At 40.9% G+C, this 27,357-nt stretch overlaps 1 protein-coding gene across 10 annotated transcripts in view; it reads right to left on the bottom strand.

The window, feature by feature from the left end:
* Nucleotides 1-25,576, bottom strand: part of CREB5 (cAMP responsive element binding protein 5) — a 256,957-nt gene extending 231,381 nt beyond the window's left edge. For 2 of the 10 annotated variants that reach the window (XM_021538180.4, XM_021538183.4), the window contains exons 1-2: nt 25,431-25,569; nt 24,400-24,486 (exon numbers count right to left, since the gene is read on the bottom strand). In XM_021538180.4, coding sequence (XP_021393855.1) covers nt 24,400-24,402 — 3 coding nt within the window. In that variant the 5' untranslated portion in view covers nt 24,403-24,486; nt 25,431-25,569. The other 8 variants (XM_077787353.2, XM_085568567.1, XM_085568538.1 and 5 more) reach the window with 7 other exon arrangements.
* Between the last annotated feature and the right edge of the window lie 1,781 nt (nt 25,577-27,357).

The following is a 27,357-nucleotide window of genomic DNA, read 5'->3' as shown; positions in this document are numbered from 1 at the left end:
TCTATTCCTAAGCCCTGTAACACCCTGCAAGCCCCAAGGGCACCCCTGCAGCAATCTTTGGAGAAAGAAAGACAGAGAGAGAAAGTTGTCTTTGGATTTATTTAGCAAGAAAGAGGCCAAATCTGGGACAGGGAAAAAATTTGCATAGAGATAGAGCTCTTGTGGATTTGTACAATCATCCATGCACATGGAATATATTGAACCTTGAACCTAAACTAAGGTCAGGCAAGTTTAAGGCTTGATACAGATGTTTCACAGAACTCTGGTAAATGAAGGTGAATGTTACTGTTAAAGCAAGAGAAAAAAACAAGCCATAAAAACGGTTGGTTGATTGTTTATTTTTCTTTTCAGTCCATTGTCGAGTTTACTTTGTCCCCCTTAAGCCCAGCACTGGTATTTCCTGCATCTGGGTGATGACAGCAATCTCTTATACACCACATAAAACAGATTTAGAAGTTTGAAAGGCACTCCTGGCCTGGTTTCTCCCCGGAAATATATCACTCCAACACAAGGGAATATTTGCATTTTCTTCATTTGCCTTTAATTTCAAAAAATACTGACTGTCTTCTGTGTATAAAAAGATTAAACCAACCAACCAAAACAAAACACAAAAAAAAAACCAAACATGACTAAATTCACTATAAGTGCAATACCAAATCTTTCATAACCAGTGAGGGAGCTTTTGAGCCACAATTACCTTTCTCTTTTTTTAAATAAAAAAATAAGTTACAGAACAATCCAAAGGGAAGTCTCTCAAGGAAAATTAACAAAATTAATTCTTAAAAAGAAGTAATGATGATCACTTGCTTTTAGCCAATTACTTATTCTCCTTTGGCATGAATGTGTTTGAAACTATACTCAGAAAAGGGGCAAAGACCTTTCAAGTTCAATGCCATGATGAAGTGTAGGCCAATATGGAAGACATCCCCATTCCAATCAAGTTATGACTAACAGTGATAATGTCATTGGCTCTGAATCTAGAATGAGTCTCAAGATTTGGCAAAGGCAGGACAAATTATTTGGAATAGGTAAAACATTTTAGGAGATTCACAGTAAAATTCTGTAATAATAACAACAACTACTACTTTTCAGCTTTAAAGAGCTTAGCATAAATAACCTTTGCACTGGTTTTGGCTGGGATAGAGTTAAATTTATTCCTAGTAGCTGGTATCAGGCTATGCTTTGGATCTGCTCTGGGTAAAGTGTTGATAATACAGGGATATTTTAGTTACTGCTGAGCAATGCTGACACAGTCAAGACTTTTTCTGCTCCTCACACCACTCCACGGAGGACAGGGCTGGGGGTGCACAAGAAGTTATGAGGGGACACAACCAGGACAGCTGATCCTAACAGACCCAAGGGATATTCCATTTCAAATTATGCCAGGCTCAGTCTATAAAACTGGGGGAAGAAGAAGGAAGGGGGGGACATTCTGAGTGATGACGTTTGTCTTACCAAAACACCATTATGGTTGATGGGACTCTGCTCTCCTAAAGATGTCTGAACAGCTGCCTGCTCCTAGGAAGTGGTGGCTGAATTCCCTGGTTTGCTATCTTTGTGTGTACAGCTTTTTCTTTTCCTATTAAACTGCCTTTATCCCAATTCATTAGGTTTTTTTTTTTACTTTTACCCTTCCAGTTCTCCTCCCCATTGGTGAGCTGTGAGGGGCTGCATGAGGCCACCTGCCACATTTTAACATTACCACAAACTTTTAACATCAGAAGGTGCAGATGTGGTACTTTCTCTGTTCTATTGACATGTGCAAAAGGACATCAGGGGAGAGAAAACATCAGTATCAGAACAAATTAAAACAAAAGATGATGGACCAGGAGGTACTGTGTTTAGAACAGATTAAGAATGAGACAGGCTTAAAAGTTAAAAATTTAAGGAAGCACAAGTTTGCAGGAAAGAAGAGTATTGTGTCCCCAAACTAACTACTAGAGTGAGACAGTTGCAGGATTACCATGCCTGCTTCTGTAATTCAGATTTAAAATCTTATTAATTTATTTGTTTCCTCCATGTTCCCACTGAAGTCCCAAGAATCTTGGTTCCAGCACCTTGGATAATCATCAGTGCCCTGATTCATCAAAGCTCTCAGCTGAGTTCTTAGGTTTCAGCACACACCAGCACTCTCAACTCTCAATTATCTATGGGTGGTTTTCCAGATTCAGTAGATTAACTGTTCTCCTGACAGAGAAAAGCAGTACCTGGTATCACATGGAGACTGTGAGGCTCTGGGGTCAGGCTGCTGGTTCAGGCACTGCTCTCCTGCTTGAACTATTATCATGAGACCAATGCAGACTAGTTTGTGTTGCATGAAATTTACCCACATAGGACTCAGAGTGCCAGGAAACATATTCCAGAGGCACCTGAGTAGCTCTGTCACACGCAGCTCTGCACCAGAATGGTTCACTGAGGGTCAGGCAGACCTGGACTGCCTTGCCCTAAGTCCCTGCAGCATCCCTGCACTGGGCCAGCCATCCAGGTGTAGCCAGTGTGTCTGGTACCCCCTACAGCTGTAGGCCAGGAGATGAAGAACAGTTTGGTGCTCACTGACTTCACTAGCACTGCCCACAAGTTCAGAAAGTTAAAAGAGGCATTCTGTAGCATTTGCCTGTAGCATTGACAAAAAGTAGCAGGCTAGCTTTTAGTTTTTAAAAGTTTCACTTTCAGAAGATAATCAGTGCCCAACATGCCAAAATCACGACAGTAACCAGCCTAATGGGATAGCCAGAAAGTTGAAAACAAACACTCATGTAGCTTTTAAAAACAGAAAATATTGGCAATATTAAGGGATTCAGACTACAAAAAAATGTTAAGATTTTCATATAGAACACATTCCACAGTCTTAGGAGAAGGACCTGAATTCGTACCAATTTTTAAAAGCTCTACTATATTGTCCCATCACTCCCCCTGTCTAACAGTGAATAGTATAGGGAACAAATAGACAAAAAAGTGAATAAGAAGATTATGTTTAAAATGCTGGAAATATTCTGGGAAAAAAATCAGTTACAATGAGTTCTGTGATCTCAAATAAAAAGATACTGTAGAAAAATAATTCATCCTGATGCCACAAGACACGAAGAAGGAATAGATGCATGCATTAGAGAATGAAGAATGCAGCCATCCACTTCAAGTTTAAACAGATAAAAACCATTACTTAGAGCAAGAGCATTTGTAGAGCCATCAATAGAAGAAAACAAATTTAACCCCGGGTAAGTACCTGCAAACAACACAGGCAGCTGAATTACACAGAGAGAGGATCAAAACAGTGAGAAATTCTAGTGAAGGTTAAGTACATAGAGACACATTTGAAGAATTTAGAAGGCAGAACAGAGACTAACTGAGATTGCTGGCACTCTGCTCCTATGCACAGGATCTGGAAAGCATCAGGAAAGGCTGAAAGAAAAAAATATACAAACTATGGACAACTGTGGGAAACAGAACTGCTTTATATACTAATGCTATAGTAATCCTGGGGAAGGGGGTGAGTGAGTAGCTAATGTAGTTGTATGGGCAGTGATTGAGGATAGAAAAATTCACTCTAGGAGGAGAATATAGGACACATAACTTAAGAAAAGGCTCCTGTGTACAAATACTGCACAAAACTATCAGCTGCATCTGCAAGTGTGCCCCTAGATTAAACAGCTAGCTGGATTGCAGCTGGCTGTGGAGCCAGATGCAACATGATCACAATTGTGATGAGCAGCAATATTAGACAGGAAAAATGTGACCGAGTGCTGGTGATGCACAACGCTGCCAACAAGAACATCATGAAGCAAAAGATGCTATCATTTGGCATTTATAGCAGATGACTCATAGGAGTACCACCCACCGCTGGGCAACGGGGCAGAGCAAGACACTGATTTGAATGCAATACAACACCACGACTCCTTCATCTAATACCCTGGGAATGAATAGTCACTGTGGGTCATGCAGTGCTCTGGCTGAACACATAGGTTAAGTTTCAAAGACAAGAACACCTAGAAAACACAGTACAGTCAAGCAAAAAAAAAAAAAAAAAGAAAAAAAGAAAAATTAAAAAAAAGTTAAAATACAAATACAGAGGCACTGCACCTTTAGAAACTAGCAAAGAATAGATCAGCCACCCTAGCAAAATCAAAGTAAAAAAAACATATCAGAGGCTGTACCTGCTGTACCCCAATTCAAAACTGCTGAGAAAAAAGGCAGATCAAAGAGGTCAAAATCCATTAGCACCAGCTGAAGCAATACTATCAAGATATATTCAGTGCATCTTAGTTTGAGGTGATAAAAGTAGGTCTGGCACACTGCCACATCTTTTGGCTAGCAAATGCAAACACCAAGGGCTTGCCTACTGTAAACTGGACCAGACATGAGAAGAGACTTGTGTATTAGTGTTGCTGTGACTATAGAAGATGTTAAGGAAGAGGCATTTCAGGACTGTAAGAACCACTTTCAGTTATTCCTAAACACAGCAGGGTAGGAGGCTGAAAACTGGTAAGCTGAAATAATAAAGCAATGCAACTTTCTGCTTTGGACATGGGGACTCAGTCCTAAATCCTAAGAAATCCAAGACACCCAAGAAACACCCAGACACAAGTGGGCAGAGTATTTGACCGTCATTCCAGATTTGATATGCATCAGCGATGTGACGCTTGTACTCCGACATTGCACAGGGAGTGGAGGTGGTGGGGAGTCTGGAAGTCAAAGTCCAGATAGTGAAAACAGGCAAAGGTAGACAAATCAAAGTAATTTTTTAAAAATAAACATTTAGAAAATATAAAGTATGTCAAATTGAGAAAGATCTAGTTGCTAAAACAGACTAGACAAATCTCAGCAGTGTAGTCCCAAGCCCACTCACCAGTCATGAGTGAGCAACAACCTAGCCTCTCCCAGATAAAAAAAATAAGCCAAACTCACTTGTGACACCACCCAGGTCATATGCATATGCATTATGTGCACCTGGATTTAGAGATAGCCAAAGTTGCAGTACCCCTGTAAATAGCTGTCTCACTAAAGGCAGCTTCTCTTAGCAACATGGTGTCCACTCATGCTAATTAACCCACAATATTGTACATTAAATGCCCACTTGTTCTGTTGTGGGTGCTGCCCTTTTTCGGCAGGGGTCCCTCCCCAGTTTCCCCATAGTATCCTCTTTATAGAAGGGAAGAGCCATAAAACAAAAGGTTTTCTCTCACAATTTTCCTTGTTGTAGCCAAATTCATTACCATCATAGACCCACATGCAAGTGCAAAATCAATCACCAATACTGCAATTGTATGTACTGCACATACCATACTTGTTGGTATACATTTGCTTACATACTTTTCTAATGTAAACCAATCTACCTCCTGTAATAAAGTGACTGATATCTTTTTCTGTGCATTACTGGAATACAATTTAAGTCCTGCACTAAAGCATATCACTATGCAGTGTATGTGTTATAGTACACACTGGTGTGTATAGTACACAATGTGAAAAAATGGTGCACAAAGCAGCTAAATGTTCACTAATAAAAGATCTCACTATAATTATATAAAGACTTTAAAAGACCAAAATCCAGCCTGCAGCAGCAGTACATACATCTGAAGCAAATTTTTTCTCACTGACTGAGCATTTACAGGTCTAGCTGACAGCAGTAAGAGCAGTGAACACCCAACAGAGAATCTTCAATTTTCATTCATATGCCCAGCTTCACTTTGAAGTTCCACATTCACAGCTAGCAATTGTATGTATATCATAAGTAAATAACATTACCAAAAGTACATTAATGCATATATATATATGTGTGTTTGTGTGTGTGTGTGTGTGTGTGTGTATAGTCTGCTATAATGTGAGATAATATTTCATGTGCAAACCAGGCATAGACAGAAGGTATGAACAATTACTTCCCAAAAAGTATTAAACTCCCCTTGTTTCACTAAGAGAAATTTTCTATCATTTTCCACATGGGCCAGCTGTAAGGACTGCAAATGGACTAAAATGAAGATGTTACATGCTTCAGAAGAGCAGTTATGCAAACACCAGCACTGCAGTCTGGCAGCCCTCTTTGCAGGCAGCAGGACTGTACCTCACCAGAGCTCCTTCAGAGAAAGGCTCCCAAAATCAAGTAAGTGGATGGCAGATTTACAAACTGCAATCTCTTGACATGAATGAATAATGTGACTTTACACCAGTGAAGAATATGACCTCCTCTCTATCCCACGTGTTTCTCTTTCCCCAGAGCTGAGCCCTGCAAGGAGACCGGAGTAACCGCAGTAGGTAATTACATGTTATTAGTGTTGCATTAGACTGAGCAGCTATTCAGTGAATTAGTATGTGATATTAACTAAACCTATTCAGTTGATGAACACAAGAATCAGCCTCGAAGTAGCAATTAACAAATTATCCCTAAACAGGTGCCAGAGAGTAAGTCAGGCTATCATTTTTCTATAATTCACTAGGAAAATCCTGACTTCTTCCATACAATAAACACAATTTAAGCAGATGGTATGTTCTTAAAAGGCAAGACACATATACTTAAATCAAGGCTGTTGGATGTGAAGGCTTACATAGAAAGTCAGTAGAATTTGTGGCGCATCTCCTTAAGATTTAGGAATGATTTACTACTATGCTGAGAGAACAAGCCCAAGATCTAAATCGTGCTGATTAAACTCCATGCACTCCTGAGAAAAAAAAAAAAAAAAAAAAAAAAAAAAAAAAAGGGAAAAAAAACCACAAAAAACCACAGAGCTCTCGTTTGTCTATAGAAAATAGTTACTGACACCTGTCATGCTCAGGTTTTTTTAAAGAGTAGCATGTTATCACAAAAATATTGGGATGCCTGCTAATGTAAACAGTGTTTTTAAAGCCCCATAGCAGAAGCACACTAATTTGTCTTTCAGTCTTGATCTTGCAAAAAGTCAGTTCTCTGTATAGTTTCCCTGCCCCTTAGAGAGATTTATGTACATCTGATGTTGAGTCCCTTGGGTTACTGAATGCTTGAACACATGAAACAAACTGACATATGAGAGTCTGCTTTAAACCAAACATTGCTGCAGAAAACAAAGGCTGAATGAATTGAAAATGTACATAGGAGAAAAATGCCCCGAGTTCTTAACACGAAGTGAACAGCTCCCTTTATAAGCCCCATTTCATTGGGCTTTGTAAAGAGAGTGTTTTCACAGCAGGAAACATTCGCCTCTGAAACTGCGTGGTTCAGTTTTTGTGCTCACCCCGTGGGTGAGCTTGCCCATCCATCCATCCATCCATCCATCCATCCATCCATCCATCCATCCATCCATCCATCCATCCATCCATCCATCCATCCATCCATCCACCCACCCACCCACCCATCGCAGACTCCGGTCCCGGCCGCGGGCGGTGCCGGTGGTCCCGCCCCGGCGGCGCCGGGCGCGGGCTGGCAGCAGCCTCTGCTGGCGAGCGGGCGCAGGAGAGGGCTCGGGACGCGCCACCGGCAGCCCGGCCCGCGTCCGATGCCGAGCGGCTGCCCCGGCCGCTGCCGAGCGTCTCTGTGTGCGCGGCATTAAACACTGGCAGAAGCCCGCTCGTATTTCCCTTGGAAGTGCTGTGATTTTCTTCCTTCCTACTCTTTAGAAAAGTACCTCCAGGTTTTCAAACTTTTATCTAAAGATACCTGTGAATGTTATCCAAAAGTTATGTTTAATGATGTGAAGAGGCACCACTGAAGGGCAGGCTGATGTGCATTGCCTGCAGTCACTCTTCAGAAGCCCAGATAGCACAGACCACAAACTCGGACTTCTGCTGGATAAACTGCAACAAGTCGCAGCATATACATACTGATGGTTTGTTACACAAGCTGTAAAACTGAAAAGAAAAGCCCTCACAGAGGAAGAGAAGATGCAGTCATTGTTTTGAGGCAGAATACAGAGCAAGACCCCACTAGAAGTCACTGGAAAGTAAAGCCGATCCCCAACACCAACATACTCATTTGCTGTCTTAATTTGCTGGTAGAAGAGTTGCTGAGTGAAGATCATTTTCCAATTGATGTGATTAGTATAAACAATTTTAGCCTTCATTACCCACTACGTTTAGTTTTTCATGAGAGTATTTTTCCAAGCCTTTGGAAATGCAGAAACTACAAGCATCTTGGAGTAGAATCTCAGCTCAGTAGCAGGAACAGCAGCAATCTGATTTAATACCATACCGATTTACTGCAAGGTCTTTCATCCAGCTGGCACAGCAGAATCACCTAACCTCAAAAATTTATTCCCAAAAAAATCACAATCACTACACAACCAGGTAAATAGAATGTTTTAAAATTGAAAGCTTTTAATTATCTTGAAAGTAAATTTGTTCTAATGGACAAAAGAAGTATAAACAAGAGTATTGTATTGTAAATAGTGTAACAATGTTTACAGCCAAAAAAAGAACATGTTTTTTGACACAAAACACCTTCATTGACATTCTGATTGATCTGAATTCACATTTTCCCTTTGCTTTGAAATTAAAGCCAAAGTTTTTCTGAAATATTCTTTCATGATAAAAAAACCTATCTTATCTTATGGCAAATGAACTTTATCCTGGAAACATGGGAGGGGCTGAGAACATAATGATTGCAAAATATCACATTTCCTCACTTTCACCCTTCTTCCAATTCACCTGGAGCTGTTTCCTCCAAGATTTTTTTTCCTGTGCCTTAAGAGACAGCACAGGAGGCCACCAGAAGACATTGCTCTTGAGCATGGTCAACTAGAAAGCAACATCCCATCTTCCAAACTGAGTCCCGCTTACGGAGAAAGAATATTCACCCACCTACCACAACTACTGCCACCTCTGAAAACCTCCAGAAATTTGCAAACAGACTTTCTGCTCAAGTGAGCTGGTGTTTTCTGTTAGGAACACTGTAGAACACCATGTTTAGATGTAATTTTGATGACCCTAGAGTTGGGGGAAATCCCTGATATATGTGGCACAGCTTGTGCTGGTGCAGGGAGCCCAGGCAGACAGACCACCTACTGGGAAAGTTACAGGGACAAGAAGGGCAAGGGATGCGCCTTCCCCCTGTCCAACCAGTGAAGGGAGGACAGATGCATCCTCCAAATCAGGAAGCAGCAGGAATCAGGCAAGAGCTAACAGCGCAAATTCTTGATGAAGAGCCTCAGGTCCCTGCAGATCCCAGATTTCTGCTCCAGCTGATTCAAGCCAAGAGCATTGTCACCTATCACTTGGAAAAACCATACCCATGGGGACAAGCAGGCACCCAGCTACACCAAACAGACCTCCCATTTCCAACTTCCACTTAAAGTGGAAGCAAATATTTTGTAAAGAAAATCCTTTTTTTTATCATAGGTACATGTGGTGGAGAGGTAGAGGGCTGGGAGTTTCTCTGCAGTTAACAGATCTGTAGGTGCAATTTGATTTGCCATAAAGTTGAACATCACATGGGTACCTTAATCAAAATCTAAAATACACTTAGATTGCTCAAAATTTTCCCAACCAAGTTCTGCTCAAACAAAAGCTGGCCATTGAGGGAATCAATCTTCTCAGTCAGCACATACACAAGAATTCACTGAGTCTTTTCCTTCTTTTCTTTGAACTCTTAATTTCTTTGGCCTTTACCTTCCACTGAAGCTACTTACACTCTCTGTAATTACAGCTTTACAGCTTTTACAGTTAATAAGGGGTTTGGTTGCTCAGTAGAGAGACTGCCCAGCCATCAATTTCTGGGGCTGTAGCAAAGCTGGGTGGCACCTACTACGTGGTTCAGGGAACTGACCAGCAGGAGTTTGATTTTAAGCAATAGCTTGCCCATCATGCAGAGGCTTTTTTCTTCTTTGAAGTAAATTGCAAAATACATGCAAATCTGCCTTACAGCATCAATGTAACCAAAATGGGTCATACAGAGTTTCTAATATTGATAATATTTGAAAATCTTGAGTAAAAGAAAGCATGGAAGCAGATGTGAAGAAACAGAAACCATTTTTTTTTCTCCCTCACTACCAGGTCTGCTTTTTTCTTTTCTTTTCTTTTTTTTTTTTTTTTTGGCAATTGTACGTGGAATTCCCCCTTCAGTCAATGCAAGGTTTTGCAGTGATAAGCAGTAGGGTTTTTGCGGCTGGGCTGGGGGAAGAAATAAAATAAACAAACAAAGAAGCACATATACAAACTTTTCAGACAGAATATAAGTCAGATGTTATTCATCAACTGTGAGTTACCATATCTTAGTGAAAATAGAGCAGCAGTTACTCTCTGTTCTGGCAGCACCTTACTTTGGTGACTGGAACTTAAAATGCACAAAGTACTAAATTTGTGTTGAGACTTAATTTACTGTGAAAGGTCAACAGTTTCTAGCAGGGAAGGGTTCCACCTGTGGAGGATGACTTCATGGCTTTTTTCAGAGCCTCCACAAAACCCAAAGGCCTTGAGAAAGAAGAAGATTTCACCCACTCTTGGCTGGTTCTACACCACCTCCTGCCTCCAACATCCCCACTAGAGAGTCTTTACATTTCTCACTCCAAAAACAGAGCAGAAAAATGTCTGCAAGCTCTTCCACCTCTCCGATAGTAAGGATTTGTATATACTTCTCCTGCTTTGGATGTTGATGCATCCAGTTGCCTTACAGCCTCTTGGTCACATTCTCTTGGGCTCAGTCTCAAAGGAACCTTCTGTAAACACGTGCTCATCTCTGCAAGGACAGAGCCCTTCACTGTAACCACAGGATACAGCTTTTGGCTGTAACTCTGCAGTGCAAGGCCAATTCATTTGGTTAATTATTTAATCTCCAGCTAGAAAGTTTGAATCAAAAGAGGAGATGCAATTAAAAAATATTTTTTTTAAAAAACACAAATACATATACAAGTATTTCTCTGCATGCTTAAAAATAAAGAGTGGGCTTCAAAAAAAGGAATATGCCAAGGACTCCTACAGGTAAATCCATGGTGAATGAATTTTTGGGAGGTTGCTGACACAGAAAACAAGCAGAGCATCAGGAACCACCAAACATTACAGAAACCTCTTTTTCATCTTGCAGAAAGTTGTTTTGCCTTGGCAGTTTGTATTTTAACCTCTATATGATCACTGAAAAAAAAATTACTTCTTTTCATTATTCATTTTCTTATTTGAAGCAAAAGATTTCAAATTTATACCCTGCTCTTCCTATATAGTTTTAAATATTCTCAGACAATTATCATGCCTCATTTTTGCAAAGAGCTCAGGCCCAGCTGCCCAGGCCATACACATACAGTAGTCATGTGGCAATGAGCTCCCATTAGATAAATCAAATTTAAATTCTACTACAAGACACAGCATTTCAGTCACTGTCTGCATGTGCTTAATTGGTAGACTATGGACAGAAAGTGAAAGCCATGTTAGCAACAAGTTAGCCTGGGTTTCAGTGTTTGGAGATGAGAGGAAAAATCCTTATGATTTATTGTTAAGGCTCAGACAGAGGGTAATTTTTTCCTGTAATAAAACTATTTGTATATGAAAGGTATACCAGTAGCTTTTGTAGAATTTACATGTATAGAAACCATGAAAAATCCATGTTTTTCATGTGATCAGTAACTGATACAACCAGGCTAAAAACATCATCCTCCTTCATTGACAAAACCTGAGACTGAGATATTTCAAAGCTCCCTGGGAAGATTTTTCATTCATTTTTAAAGGATGCATGCAGATAAACTGACTAGACGTTCATTTAAAATTGTATTTTCAACCCCTCTGGAATCTGTCTAAAGTTTCCTAAGCAATTTGTCATCTTTTTAATTAATCTGGAAGAAAATATGTTTTTCTAATTTCTGGGATTTTGTATTGTCAGACAAAATGATCTTGTAGTTACTCTTTTGGCAAAATTAGAGTTTGCAATCTGTGTTTTTTAAATCAGAAAAAAAGGTAGCTTTTACATCTTAATTTGGTTAAAGAAAGACAACACCAACCTTCATTTAAAAGATCCTGAATTCTGACAGGAGGGGTAACTAAATTATCAATTCAACTCTTGCAGCAGCAAACATCATTAGCATTGGCCATGAAGTTCAATTAAACGGATCATACAAAAACTAACAGGCTGAAATCCTGTTATCCTTGAAGCTGACAGCAAAAATCCCACAGATTCCAGTGGGTGCATCAGTGTGCTACAACCTTGACAAAGAAAGCACCTGGGGCATTTTAAGGCACAAAGGAGCCACTTTCCCAAGGACATGCATTACCTACACATGATCCTATCCACTCATAAAGGTAATTTTCTTTGTGCTGTAGAGGAGGTGCCTGAACTGATTTGCAGTGTTGCTAGAAGAGATGGGCAAGCCACCAAGAGACTCTACAGCAGTCTTCTAATAATGCCTGCCTTTTACAGAGACTGACCCCTTTTCACCTTGCTAAAAGCAGTAAGTAGCAAGTAATAGATCTTGTCAAAGGTTACTCTGTAGAATAACCTCTGGAGATATTAGATAGAGGTGTCCAGAGAAATACCACAAAGGTGCTGACAAGGAAACCAAAGGGATTATGATTAGGAAGTGTGAATAAGCTAAGGTTTCAAACATACTCAGATTTTGGTTAGAAATGCTGAAGTACAGGAAGGAAATGTTCTACATACCATCCAACCACCAAAACACACACTTGAAAAGACAAGTTAAAGAGCCATCATATGGAGATTAAATACTACACATGATCTAAGAAAAGCAATTCCAAACAACTAGAATAAGCCAGAATTTCTTCCTCATCAAATCTTAGTAGTTCTCCTGATAAAAAATGAGAAACTAATCTGCTCAAAAAAATAAAAAAAAATTAAAAGAATAAAAAAATAAAAGCCATACCTAGGAAACATTAATTGTTCCTTCAGCTCACTTTTAATCCATCCTTGAATATTCAAATTAATCAGAACTTCCACCAGATAATTCCCAGTAAGATAAATCCATTTAAGTCATCTACATTTCCCGTAAAGAATTTAATTTTAAAAGACCCTAAAAACCTAAGCCAGTAGCATAACTAGAAAAGACTCTTTCTCTATTTACTCCAATTTCTGAATTTCTCCATCTACTCCAATTTCTGAATTTTAAGAATTACGCAATGATTTAATTCAAAAAAAGTTTGAGATATTTCTGACAGTATTCTTAGTAGAGGACAGCCTCTCCTAAATTTACTCTCAGCAAAGGTGTTGTACAAAGACTTGGTTTTTTTCAGCTAATCTTTTTCTGATCCCATCAGTTGATTACATTGATTTTGCAATACCCTCCAGGGAAGGCAATCTTTCCTGTTCCAGTCAGATCAGACCAGACCAAGCCTTAGGAAATATTTGGGAGATGTGGCCAACAAAAGGACTCTACCCAGCTATTTAAAGTTCTCAAACAACACAGCTTTCCAGAAGCTTGTCCCTGTCTTATATGCACAGAACTATACTGTTCAGATAAGAAAGATAAAGAGACCCCAGCCTGCCAAGCCCTGAGCAGAGAAATGAAGGCAGATAAACATAAAAGTGTTTGCATCAACCTGAAAGAACCTTATTCATTACACAAAAAAAAAAAAAAAAAAAAAACCCACAAAAAACTCTGAAAGATGTAGTGCCTTATGTCTTCCTTGATGTAAATAAATTTTCAAAGAGGATGAACCTCACTTTGAAAAAATGTTGAAATAGAGTATTTTGACTTTTTCACATAATTTTCTCCCCTTTTATTTTGGCTGAAGCTACACAGAAAATTTGATCTTTAACTGTGAATACTTTCAGACCTCCATTCTTTTCAGTAAAATTCTTTGTGTGAAAGTCTTTGGTGAGTATTTTTTTCCCTCGAAAAATGTTACTAGCCTGGCTGCAAAGGCCAGATGTACTCCCCTCCAAAGAGGCTGCTCAGAGGCCACCAGCTTTAACCCCTGGCAACTGCTACTTGATGTAACTCAGGATTGGATGAGGTGCAGAAAAAACCCTGTGACCCAACTGTCTTCTCTACACAGTGGCAAGGAAGTCCCCTCTGTGCTAAATATGGGGCTTAGCAAAAGACAAGAGGCTCTGTCAGGACCTTGCTGCTTCTCCAACCATCTCACAGGCACCATACTTGAGAGCACAGATAGAGTCGGTCATTAGGTGGAGAAATAACTGGCATTCTAATGTAGCCACCAAAAGGGTGATGCTTTTTGAGCATATATTTTGAAGATGGTTAGTAGGAAAGCACTACTAAAGCACTACTAGTAGTACTGAGGAAAGTGATATTCACGGAATTACAAGAGGCTGAAAAAAGTATTCCTGTTTGGATTTTCATTTAAGTCTTTCACAACCAACCTTTATCAGAAATGTTATTTCTATGGCATGGACAACTTGCTTTTACCTATTTCTCCCCTAACAATAAGCTACACAATATACTGCTGTGTATCCTTTACTGTGTAAATAAGAGTCTGTCTGTACAAACCAGTTGCCAAACTGCAGATCTGTTTTTTGTCTTAAAATTCTGTGATGTCAGGCTACAAGAAAAATGGATATTTTATAAAATCCATTTTCCATGCAATACCTGCCCATTCCAGGTGCTAATGAGCACATACCTCTCTATAAATGTAGACATGGACATTCCCCTGTCCAGTATTTTCTAAGCACTGGAGTCAAGTGAGAGATTTGTTTGAAATCTTGCTTGGGCTTTCTGAAAGCACATGAATTCTGGTGGCCACAATTTAATCAGCTGGGAGAGGCATAAGGTAGATCTCACTGCCACAGTCACACAGCCATGTGGCTCAGCAGCACTCCCAGTGCCACATTTTTCCCTGTTCAGGGAAGGTTGTTTCCTCAAAAGAAGAGATACAAGGAGCTCTGCATATCCCGTGTATCAAACTGATGCTTCACTTGCCAGGCATCCTCAGTACATTTAAGCAATCTGACACCAACATAGCAAATTCAAATTTAAAAAGAAAATCAAATCTATTTTCATGACTAGCTTGATAAAACAGTCATCATCATGCCTCTTATTGTCCTCATCATAAATTAATTTAGAATTAATTACAATGCTGAAAATACTTCTCCTAAACTCCTTCTGCGCTTAAAAGCTTTCAGCCTGCTGAAAAGCTTTTGGCTGATGGTGCACTGACTCAAAACTCTGAAATGAAAACTGGAAGACTGACAGCCTAGAAATAGGCCGTCTCAATATTTTGGAATAGCAACCTTTTGGCAAGAAAATTCGTATAGAATCAGACAACACGAGAGAGAAAATACAACATGTAGCCTCCTGACTGCTACAGAGGGAGCAATGTTTCACAGTGTTTCCTTGTGTGTCCTGCAAGCTCCACTCAATTTAGATAATCCAGTAAGAGGTTCAAGTGTAAGGCCACTGCATAGCAGTAAAATAAACTATCTGGAACTCCTAAATTTTAGGGTATTATTAAGTTGGTTGACTCATCTGGGATCCATTGACTTTAACTGTTCCTGTTTAAAACAGACCACTATAATTTTTGCTGAGGAACAAAGGAAAAAATGTTGGGGGGCATGTACACAGCTGATAGCTTATTTTTCACAGTACCCATTTGACTACACATAGCTGCATTCATTAGTCCCAAAGCTTTTTAACTTAACACTAGGGAACACAAAATAATTCTTGACCATATTAAAGGTCACTTTCAAAATAATGAAATTCCCTATTTTGTGTAATGTAACAGAGGCCAGAAATATTTTTTCTAAAACAGAATTTTTGCACTATTAAGGTATATGCAGAACTCTTCACATAGAAGGACTCCTTGAAGGCTACAGAATTAGACCACATACTTTTTTAGCTCTCTGTTGAAGAGCTGAAGCATATCTTGGTTTTTAACAAAGACAGCTTTACTCCCAAGAACTTGTTGGCAGTTTGATTTAATGAAAAATTAAGTTTCATCTCAGCAGTTTTACCAAACTTCGGAAAAAAGGTGCCCAATGACACTAGTCCCTGAGTGCCCTAAGAAACCATTGACCTCAGTGGGAATTGAGATTGGTCCTACTTTTGACTGACACAGCACCTTGCAGAATTAGATCCAATCCCCTTCCCTTCCTCCTAAGAATGGATTTTTCCCCATTAGCCATCTGATTTTTATTTTGCTTTGACCAGAGATGAAATAAATGTAGATGTTTTGGTGCTGACAACCTCCCTGTCAAATTATATAGTGACTTCTCATGCTAAAACTTGTTTGTTTTCACACCATCATCACTGATGATCTCAGCACAGCACAGCTCTTCGAGAATAATGGTTTAGTCAAATGCAAAGCAGCAGAAGGAACATAAAACAATGTGTGCTTCTATAGGGCCTACATAAATAGTGCTTTTTAAAAATGTTTGGCAATGAAATAATAGTTGTGGGTTTGTTTCATTTTTTTAAATAAATTAACCTCTGGATTGTTAAGGATCAAGAGACTTGGCACATCAGAGTAGTTATAGGGCCTAAAAATATTTGTTATAGCCTGTCACGAAAGAATATACACAGAAGATGCCCTTTGTGTAGTATTAATAATCAACCATGGGCCACACCGTCAGTCCACACGGTTTCAGAGAAGTCAAGCAATTTATATCAATTTCAAAAGAAAGAGAGCTGACTCCACATATGCTGGGCCAGATGAAGAAAATTGGAAGCAAGTGTACATTACTAAGGCTGGGCAAAGTGTGAGTTGTACACTGGACACTATCTATTTATCACTCTTTACAATGTTTTTCTTTACTCAAAATTCGCTGTTTATTGCTGTTTAAAAACAAAATCAGAGCAGTTCAGGCAGTGATGATATTTTTCCCCCATTTCTCAAAGACTTTGTTCTCACTCTCAGGCCAGCTTGGGAGATATGCAAGGTGTCCGAGTAGCCTCTGCTTTCTGCAGTGCTGCAGACAAATACTCCAATTTATTAAAACTGCTGAGCCACACTGCCTCCTCACTTCTTTCACCCTCTACTGCCTTTTTTTTTTTTCAAATACTAAAAGAAAACCTAAAACCTCCATGTATAAAATGTAACTGAAGTCTAAGGTGTTACTTCCAATTCACAGGTGCGTCGTTAATAGTGAAAATGCACATCATATTTAGGAGCAGAATTATAGCCTGCCATGTTTAACTGAAAAGCTTGGTGGGCTTTTCATCTATGTTGTGCAAGCCTGAGGCCAGAGTGGTGACTGTCACAGCCAAAGAGACACAGACAGATAGATGATGGAGAGTGCAGACTGCGCACCCACACATAAAGCGCATGAGAGGAAGGAGAGTGCACGGAAAGAATATTAATTGAGCAGAAAATAAGTATTCTCAATATCCCCCTGCCCCCTTAAAACGTAGCCACAAGATGAGGAGAGCTGTAAGCATGTTCATCTTGGGGAAACAGCCGTCCTTAACGTGACATGTAAGGCTATTACTTTAATAATGGGATTTGCACAGCACACAACTGACAGGCTATGTTCAGAATAGACTCCGTGAATCTAATTTTCTTCTCAATGAGTATTATTGCAGTTGGTAACTTCACAGATTTCTATAGAGTCGCTCCAGATTTGTATCAGGGTGAGTGAAGAATTAGGCTCTACTATGATATTTTTTAAATCCACAAGAATGTAATTCTACTTACCCAGTCATGAAACCCATGGCTCTTTTGATCCTTTCTACTTTCATAGCAAATTATTTACAGAAGCTTGTCTTTTAAAGATTCTCATCAAAATAGTTAAATTACTGCTTGCTCTCACTTTTTGTGATAAACCATCAATTACTCGAATTTAATGCATTTTCATGCCTAAGTCCATGTACTGCTTTACTAGCATTGAAGAATGGAAGGGCAGCACAGGAATTGTAGAAAGTGATTTTAGTTTTACATCATTCATTTTGTTCTCCCACTGTCTTTTTATAATACTTTTCCATCACATATCCAGTAAAACAAATTTACACTGGCCTTATTAGGAACAGATATAAAACAACTTTAAAGTGCTACACTGATACACTTAAGGATATGGAAGTACGAAAAGAAGGAAAATTCCTTAACCTGTTTTTAACTACAGAATCTCTTCTTTTCCCTCATTTTGCGCACTCTAGAAAATTACTGAAGTCTTCACAGATGTTGATCCTGATCTCTTCAGCCTTAAAGAAAAATATGCAAATGCCATTCCCCCTCTGCCCAAGTCATCACCAGCAAAAATAAGGTCTTTTTTTAAGTCATAAAAAATGAAGTTGATGTTGTGATTGAAATTATCGCAAACCCTTAATCAAAATTTCTTCTTCCTAAAGTATTCATTCAGCAATGAAGTTAAACAATAGGTAGGAAGAGATAGTCCTGAACAAAGCAATTGATGATCTGTTTCTACGCCAGTTCTTCACTTTTAGTTTTTACAATCATCCTGAGAAAAGAAATTTCCTATAAGTAAGAACTAGCAAGCCCAAATTTCTAACACATTTCTGGACAAGCACAATTCCGGCTCTTTGCCATCACACACTCAGGTCACCTTTGGATTTCCTGCTGGGCACTTAAAAAATAATTGTGATAAACTCATTCACTGACTTGACCAGAACCAAAAGCAGATGTAACTGAACCAATTGCCTAAAGTTAATTCAGAGTAGCATCTGTGGAGGTATGATTTACTATTACAGAATCATGGAACTCTTTAAGTTAGAAAAGTCCCTTAAGATCATCGAGTTGAGCCATTAACCCAACACTGCCAAATCCGCTACATAACCATGTCCCCAACTGCCACATCTACACATCTTGTAATTACAATGACCTCCAGGGATGGTGACTCAGCCATTTCCCTGGGTAACCTATTCTAATGTTTGACAACCCTTTCAATGAAGAATTTTTCCTAATATGCATGCTAAACCTCTTCTGGTGCAACTTGATGCCATTCATAATTTAAAGCTCTGCACCTAGTAACAGAGCATTGGTGTTGAATAAAAGTTTTTTGAAAAGCTAAATGAGAGGTATATTTGGACTGGGAATGATTGCAAACTCGTTCAGCCATGACTGAATTACTGGCAGCTAGTTTGCAGCATCAGTGCATGACCAAGTGACCTACTAATATCATCACCCATATCTTGGAGCATTTACTTAGGCAGAATATTACTCTACAGGTAGTATTTTCAGCATTCCAGAACTGAAAGATTTAAAAGACAGAAAAGGAAAAAAAGAGCGAGGGAGTACAATACACTAACATCTCATTTTATTGCTTACTGTTATAGCTGCTCTATACAACACATCCCAAATCCAATCTCAGATTCTGTTTATTGTGCTACAGAGCCCCCTGTGTTGAGCATATTAACTAGCATTCCTTACACTAGGCCAGCAGGGGAAGAAAAATCAGATGTTAGATCTAGGAGCCACTGGTCGAGGTTGATTTCCCAGAAAAGACAAATTAGTTTCTGGGTACTTGCAAACAGCTCAGAAAAAGGTGGTGATGAACAATGCTGCCTTACATGCAATGAGAGAGTACCTAAAGGCACAAGCCTACAAAATAAACAGGAAAAAATAGCAACTTCCTCTAAATGAGAAAGTATCAGCCAAATTAATTACATATCTCTGCATTAACTTTAGGCTACATTAAGGATGACTAGTTTGAACTCAATACGTCCCTGGACAGAAAACCTTAAAATACACAAACATACTGAGATTGGGATGAGACGTTTCAACTGCATTGAAATGGTGTGGTGAGTGGTGGCACACAAAGTTAAGGACCTTAGGAAGGAAACAAGCTGCAATGAGAGAAGAGCAAGCTGCTTGAGAAAACCCTGCAAAGGTTAAAAAGGCAGTAGAAATTATTTCTAGAGCTTATGTGGGGTAGAAAGCTCCAGGTGAGATCAAACCATGCCCAATTCCTGAGCTAGCAGAGGTCTCAATACCTCAGTAAGAGTAATAAAAACATTCAGAGCTAAAGAAAAGCAGAATCCGCTGGCAAAGGCAAGAGAGGATTTGTAGTATTTTTTCCTAATTAAATTTGAATCTCATTCCTTCTGGCTTCTTCTAAAGACGATGCAATTTTTATCACCCTAAAGTGGAGCCTTCTGGCCAAGCAGGGCTTCACCCCACACCTTAAAATCACCTTACGTGACAGGGTGGCACAACAGTGACATGAGCTGTCTCAAAGGAAGAGGTTATTAAAACCACACACCTACACAAACACTGCTGGTGACAGTGTTTCAAGGCATTTATTCTGGAGTAGCATGTGGGACCGACTTCTTGAACAAATTCTCAAAAAAGTATAAGGCGGAAACAAGAACCAAAAGCAAAACATCTTTTAAGCTAAGGAAATTGTTGTAAGCTTTCAATGTTTTACTTTGAAAATCCTACAGCCTTCAGCAAAATCCTTGGAAAATCTCTTTGTGTTTATGAAATAGCATTTGATATCACAACCTAAAAATCTACAAACCAGTGCAACCAACCCTTCCTTAACTCTCGAAGGGCAAATAACACCTGCATTTCCCATGCAACAGCTAGTAAAGAAATGCTGACTCTCAGTAATTTTAATTACAGACTAAAATAACACCTTAGTGAAAAATAGTAGATGAAGTTATTTTAGAGTTTCAATGTTGCCCCATCAACCTGAGCCATAACAGGAGCAAAACAATGAGTGCACAAACACAAGAGCTCCACAGATGTAAAAAAACACAAGAGTCTATGTGCTTCAATAAGTCCTTTCATCACATATCCAAAACAATTATGTTATGTATGTTATCGTGTGCTTGTTATGTATACCTGAGACTATTTAAATAATTTGTTTGGTTGCATATGTAACCAAAATAAAAAAGTATTTCCATAACAGGAATTTATTTTGTTTTTACATGTCAAGTCTACAGAAGTTAATTTCTGTACTTAATGCTATAACGTAGCTAAAGTTAAAATACAGCATGATAACATATTGTCTGAGATCACTGTTTTGTCTGTGTCAGAGAATACTACACCTTCAGAATTGTAAATTAGCATAATAATATGACTTTTGGTAAGACAAAAAGATATGTTTTCATAGTTCTTATTCCAATCTGTTGCTTTAAATTTGCGATCACTTTTGATCATTTCTCTAAGGCAGAGAAATGCAAAAGCCCTAAAAATTCTTTTTTAAGGCCAGAGCCCTAAAAGCTCTGGAGCATTATCATTTGCTGAGATAATTTACCAAGAAGTAAGGGTAGGTGGGGAGGGAGGAGAGGGAAACAGGGGTTGAATAGCATGCAGCATGAAGAGAGGATAAATCAACAGAAATTGTTTGAGATATTGCAGAGTGACCTACCAAGCTCTCTGATCGGCCCTGAAGTTAGCACTTAGGACTGACAGACTCTCAAAGTATTTTAAATATTTCCACTTAGACTCCTATGTATTTGTATCAATGAAAGTTTACACATTAAAGGTTAAGCCAAAAAGGCTGGCTTTGTTGTATATATCTGCCTATTGATTTGATTAGCATGAAATTACCAAAACAGAATCAAAGAAAAAGAATCACCTAGACCTGTGAAGTAGAACTGAAAGACTTGTTGCTTTATACATCTGCTTTTCCAGCAATTGCATCTATTCCTGCAATAAGGTACAAGATAAACCAGTGTTTGTGGGCCCTGAGAAAAAAACCCAGTTTGTTCCAATAATAAATCACATAGTCCTTAATAATAATTTTTAAAATATCTGAAGTAAAAACAGTCTTGTTCTTTTATTGCAAAATCTTGTCCTGAAATAGTTTTCTCATAATAAAGAGTTTATAAGAAAGACAGTCACTGGAATTAAAATTAAAGATAATAATATATAAACATAGGTATAAACCCTCAAAGCAACAGGTTTATACAAAATCCAGAAAGTTAACTAATGGCAGAAGTTTGAGACATGAGATGACAAAGAGTAGAGGAAAAGTCCTTGACTAAAGAAATTGTTTTAAGAGTAACAACAACCTTGCAAGAATTCTTCTAATTTTAAGATCCTCATACCCTGTTTAGGGGCACTGAGACAGGTTTTCATAGGGGGCCACAAAGAGACAAGTTAATAACCCAGTTTCAGATCATCCTGCAAGACTTACTGAGCTCAGAGAGATTCTGCCCACACAGAGCTGAAAGGTTTAGTACGTAATAGCTGCCTTCTGACGGCACTGGGAGATTACCTCTCATCAACTCCAGAGTGAACTCTAGCTCTCACAGCAACGATCTTTTACAGAAGATTCCTCAGCAGTGAGAAGGACAAATGTGATTGCTGCACATTTTAGACTCTCAGCACGAGGAAGTGAATATCAAATTTAAAAAGCACCTATTACTCTTTATCTGTGTAAGTCATTCTGCTAAGTGGTGATATAAATAAAATTACATGTACAATCTTGCTTCTATCTTCTCTTTAAATGTATATGCATGGTTTCTTTCCCCTTACATTGCCTGGGTTAAATTAGCAGAAGAGGAGTGTGATAAATTGAAGCTGAACTATAAATGGGTGTTTTGGAAGGGGGAAAAGGTTTCCGCTTGTTCTAAATGTGTAAACTTTTAAAAATATTGCAATTTTAAATCCTGGAAAAGTGCCATCCAATATTCACAACTGGCAGACAGCGCTTATTACCTTTTTTATATGCTATTACAAAACTTCTTGATTTTAAATATTAGCCTGACTATTTCTAAGAGTCTCCAATTAAAGATGTAACAATAGGAGACTACAGCCATTTCTTTTTCATGCCATAAGTTCATTATTTCTATTTCCTGTTTCACTCAAGTGTTTCTTTTAAAGTTTTGAATCTTCGATGAACTCTACAGTTGAAACCAAACATAAATCCCATGCAAGCTAATGGGACAAATGAAACTCCCAAATTTATCGACAGCAGTAGATACCACTTCTTCCCAAGCCATATATAATTAGGAGTAATGAAAAACCACTGGTTAGTTATTATAAAAACAGGCTCCTTACCATAATCTGTAAAGCACAGTCAGGTCCAAGTTGCTTTGTTCAACCACCACACCAACTGTTCCTTCTTTTTAGTGACTTATTTAAAAAAAAAGAAAAAGACTCACTTTGCCAGTTATAGCTGGGGGAAAAACTCCCAAGAGCTTTCAGGCTTCATTAATTAGGGCCATCAGAACTGTACTTCATTTAAGCAGTACAAAACAGTGCAATCAAGAGTTACGTCCCGGGCCGTAGCTATCTGCCCCTCTCTCATTCTCTTCTTCTTTCTCTCACCATCTCTCTCAGTAAATGAGACTAATTTTTCCAGCAGCCTTTAACTCCCCAGATTAACTGAAGTGGAAAATGTGACTACAAACTCATAGCACTGTCTAGCCTCCAACCCAGCACAGAATCAACTTCGTTGTGCTGAAGGACACCTAGCAAGCTGCTGCTTGCTAAGTTCATAACCCAGAAGTGTACATTCGCACACAACAGGACTGCGCCATCTAGTTAGCTGCCAGCAGCAGGCTTTGGGAGCAGATGCCTCGGGATGCAGGGCTTTAGCCTTGGGAATGTTCAATTTCTTACAGATTCAATTGTGGTGTGGGGTTGTTTTAATAAAATATCACTACTGAGATAATCCACATCTAGTGGATATGGGAAAATTTAGGCTATAATAGCGCAGCAAACTTTTACATCTATCTTTGATTTACAAGATAAAAGCAACTTTTAAATTAAAGAGCCTTTCTGCTAACAGAGCTTATTATGCCAGAGACAGGAATGATTTTCCTAGAAAGTTGTCCCTGTGTGCACGCCTATTATCTTTGCTTTCCCCCTTCCACTAATGAGCATTTATCTAAAGAGCCTGTTAATCCTCTGATGTGTGCTTCTGGTCAGAGGTAACAGTTTGAATAAAACCACTAATCACTTATCACTAATCACTGATCATTAATCACACTTTTCCCTAGTGCTCTGCGACCTGTACAGCTCCCTTTAGGATTAAGGAGTCACAAATAAGGAGTTTAGCCATTTTTTATTAAGAATTTCCAGCTTTTGATACCGACAACCTCATTCGCCACATGAAAGTTACAAAACACTGAGCGGGGACTTTCACCACTGTACACTTTTATACTGAAAATAAATAGTACCTTTAGGGAAGCATACCTCCTTCAGCAAAATTCCCACAAATTACCCTACGCTTTTGCATTCGGCTCTCACTTTCTACCTCTCAATTTTCTTTCAGACAAGTTTCCGGATTATCCCTGCATATATCTTACAAGAAAGTTTTCCTACATCACTGCTCCTTGACTCACTGCTGCTTGTCCAAATGGCCAGACAAGGAAAGTCTGGTGCACACCAGCGGGTGAATCTTTCTCTAAAAAACTGCAGTCTCAAGAAAAGCCCAAGATGCTTCACAGTAATTATTATCCTTCTGTTCAAGTTTAAATTTCATCTAGCTAAGCACTGTTTCTTACTGATAATATACGGAAATCTTCTAATCTTTCTGTTTAGGTCACTTCTCATATCAGTCTGGATTTAGAAAAAGTAAAAAAGAAAAACTAAGCAACATATGGACATTTCATTTTCCTTTATTTCTACCCCCATCTCTGAAACTACCTCTCTCTTTCCAATTATAAAGCTTACATTGAGCCCTGGAGATGAAGGATCACTCACCATGCTCGGACATAAATAATAGAGGAGGCAGAGTTTAGCAAGTATTCCCCTTACACTCCTGCAGCTCTTATCGTCCTGAAAACTTCGCTGGGGAGAGAGAGACCCCTGTAAGAGAGGACAGTAGCGGGGGGACGCGGAGCTGGGGGCGGGGGTAATGATGAGCGGAGTAGAGAGGCTGTAAAGGGAGAGGATGGCTGCAGAGAAGAGACCTTGTCAACACTCGCCCCCTCCCCGCACCCGAGGGCATCCGAAGCGGAGCATCAGCCCCGCACCGGCCCGCAGCATGACGTAAGGGCCGGCAGCAGCCCGACACCCGGGGTATCTCACGGGGAAAGCGGCCGCGCAGCACCCCGCGCACCGCTCCGCGGCCACCGCCTGCTGCTCCCGGCTCGCAGGGAAGCACGGCCGCCGCCGCGAAACTTATGCAGAAGTTTTGGGGGCGGCGGGGAGAGAGGACGGCGGGGCAGCGCGCCGCCGAGCTGTCACCGCCGGGTGCCGCCGGGTTACGCTGAGGCTGGAGCCGTCCAGCCCGCCGTGAGCGCGGGGACTCCGCGGTCGCTCCGCCGGGAGCTGCCCACCCGCTCGCTCCGCTCGGGGCAGCACCAGCGGGGTGCTGCTTGCGCTCCGTCTCATCCCATCCCATCCCATCCCGTCCCGTCCCGGGAAGCAGCGCGCAGACTTCCCAAACTCCCTGAAGTGCGGACGGGGAGTCCGGCTTCCCCGCGTCCCGGCGACCGTGCGCTGCCGCCCCCGCCGCCCTGCCCTGCCCTGCGCTACCCTCCGCGGGACTCGGGGTCGCTCACGCCCCTCTCCCCGAGCACGGCGGGGACGCGGGAGCGGCGGGACTCCGCGCCCGCCAGGGAGACCGGCGCTGCCGCCTCCGGAGCAGATGCGGTGGCGGAGGGAAGAGCCCCTGCAGCCGCAGGCTGCCCCTTCCCAGCCGCGCACCCGGCGCTGCTGCGCTGGGCTCCGTGCGGGGCGCGCCGCGCCGGGCGCCTTCCCGGGGCAGCCCCGTATTTTTAGGAACTTACCGCCCGGCGCGGCGGGGACGGGACCGGCAGCGCGGCCGGAGGAACCACGTTGGACTGAGGGACGGTTACAATACGTTCTATTTAGAGAAGCATTACATCACCCTCCGTGACGTCACGTGGGATTCCTGAACTTCTAAATCATTGCGGTCCGTGCCGGGCGGGGGGGCGGCCGGCAGCGCGGGGCGGGGGCGCGGCCTCGGGCGGGCCCGCCCCGCGGGGCCGGGGCGGAGCGGGGCTGACTCAGCCGGGAAGGGCGGCCCGCCCCCCGCGTCCCGGGCGGCCGCGGGCTCCGGCACCGGCGCCCGGGCGGGACGGGGCGCAGCCGGGCCGGGCGGGGGCTGCCGGGGGACAGCGGTGCCTGTGCGTGCCGAGCTCCGGCAGGCGCGGAGCCTCTGCTGAGTGACAGCCGCAGGGGGACTCGGGTCCTGCAGCCCCGAACTCTTTCGAGAATTTTTGTTTGCTTGAGTTTCTTTATCTAGAAAGTGTTTAAGGAGTGACGCGGTGCCCGAGAAGGGAGGGAAGCTCCGTCTCGAGCTGCAGCCGTGCCAGGCTGCGCCGCTCTTCACCTGCTCAGGTGCGCCCGGTGTCCGCCTGGCAGGGTTTGATGCCGCGGCGGAGCCCCAGTGGCGCTGGAGCAGCGCAGTCACAAAGAATCTTAACTGATAGAATCGAGTGTCTCACTGCTTTTTGAACATTTAAACATTCTGCATCTATTTGGCAGTGTCTCTGAGTCGTCGTCTGGGACGCTTGCGGATGACAAAGTTACTGTTCTACCCTGTATCTACTTCAGCGCCTCCTTTTCTGTTTTTTTTTTACTCTCAACCTATTGCTCCTCAGCAGTTCCTCTAGCACCTGGGTCTGGAGGTTCCTTTGGCACCTTACTCCACACTGCAGTTATCCAGGAGGGATTTGTATCAAAGATACACGATTGAACTGGATTTAGCAGCTGATTCATGCCAGGAGGTATGACTTAATTCTAATGCAGTGTTTTAGCACCTAAGCCTGGATTGTCTCATGAGGAAATCTCAGTGTTTTGAGGGTCTCAGAATCTGCAATGGCTTGGTCAGTTTGGTTTTTCTCCGATATTCCATTAAGAGAGGAGTAATACAACACGTACTGCCAAAATTGGGAATACTTTACAAATGGCAATAATACAGCACTTTACTCCTAATAATACCATTCTTTCACAGGTTTCTATTAGGCTGTCTGATTATCATCTTCAGCTTTTAACAATTCACTGGCACTTTATGCAGGATTTAAGCAGATAGAAGCAAATCCTATCAGTGACTGATGATAGGTTTTGAACTCATTTAACTCCTTAGGATAAAGTTCAATGATGCTGTCACTGTAAGCCTTTGTTTTGTCAGGTATTATCTTTGGAAACTGCATATCAAGTGCAAAGTGCCTTACCTCTAAACGTCCTGGAATTATAAACTACACAGATGACTAAATTAATAATTGCAGTTATTTCTGTCTCACAGAAAGGGTTTTAGCACACACAAACACAGCAGTTTTTAAGGCCATGGCAAAAAGATTTAAGTGCAGGAAACAGCTCTGCATCTCTCATTGAAGTTTCATCGTACAATTTATGTACTCACACTTTCACAGACATGCAGCTGGCACTGTGGCTGATCGATGGGTTTTCCTGGGATTGCAGTGAGACTTTTCTCCAGTTTTCTCAATGAGACCAAACTGTAAATGACAATGGAGAATTCAGGTGCCAGTTGAGGACAACAGGGCCCAAATACGCCAGCAACCTCTGTAGTAAGACTCAGTTATGGGAAAAAAAAGATCCTAAAAGCAAGATGAACAGTACCTCCACTTTTTTCAGATCAATTGTTTTACTTGCCACATACATATTTGGACAGATCTCTACCACTTAAACAGACAGGCAGCTTGTGGCAGCCGTCTGTGAGTGTCTGCCTCA

The sequence above is a fragment of the Lonchura striata genome, chromosome 2 (assembly GCF_050655825.1).
Source record: "Lonchura striata isolate lonStrDom1 chromosome 2, ASM5065582v1, whole genome shotgun sequence".
In the NCBI taxonomy this organism is placed as follows: domain Eukaryota; kingdom Metazoa; phylum Chordata; class Aves; order Passeriformes; family Estrildidae; genus Lonchura; species Lonchura striata.
Note: the sequence above shows the minus strand (reverse complement) of the source record. Positions and strands in the feature narration are given on the sequence as shown.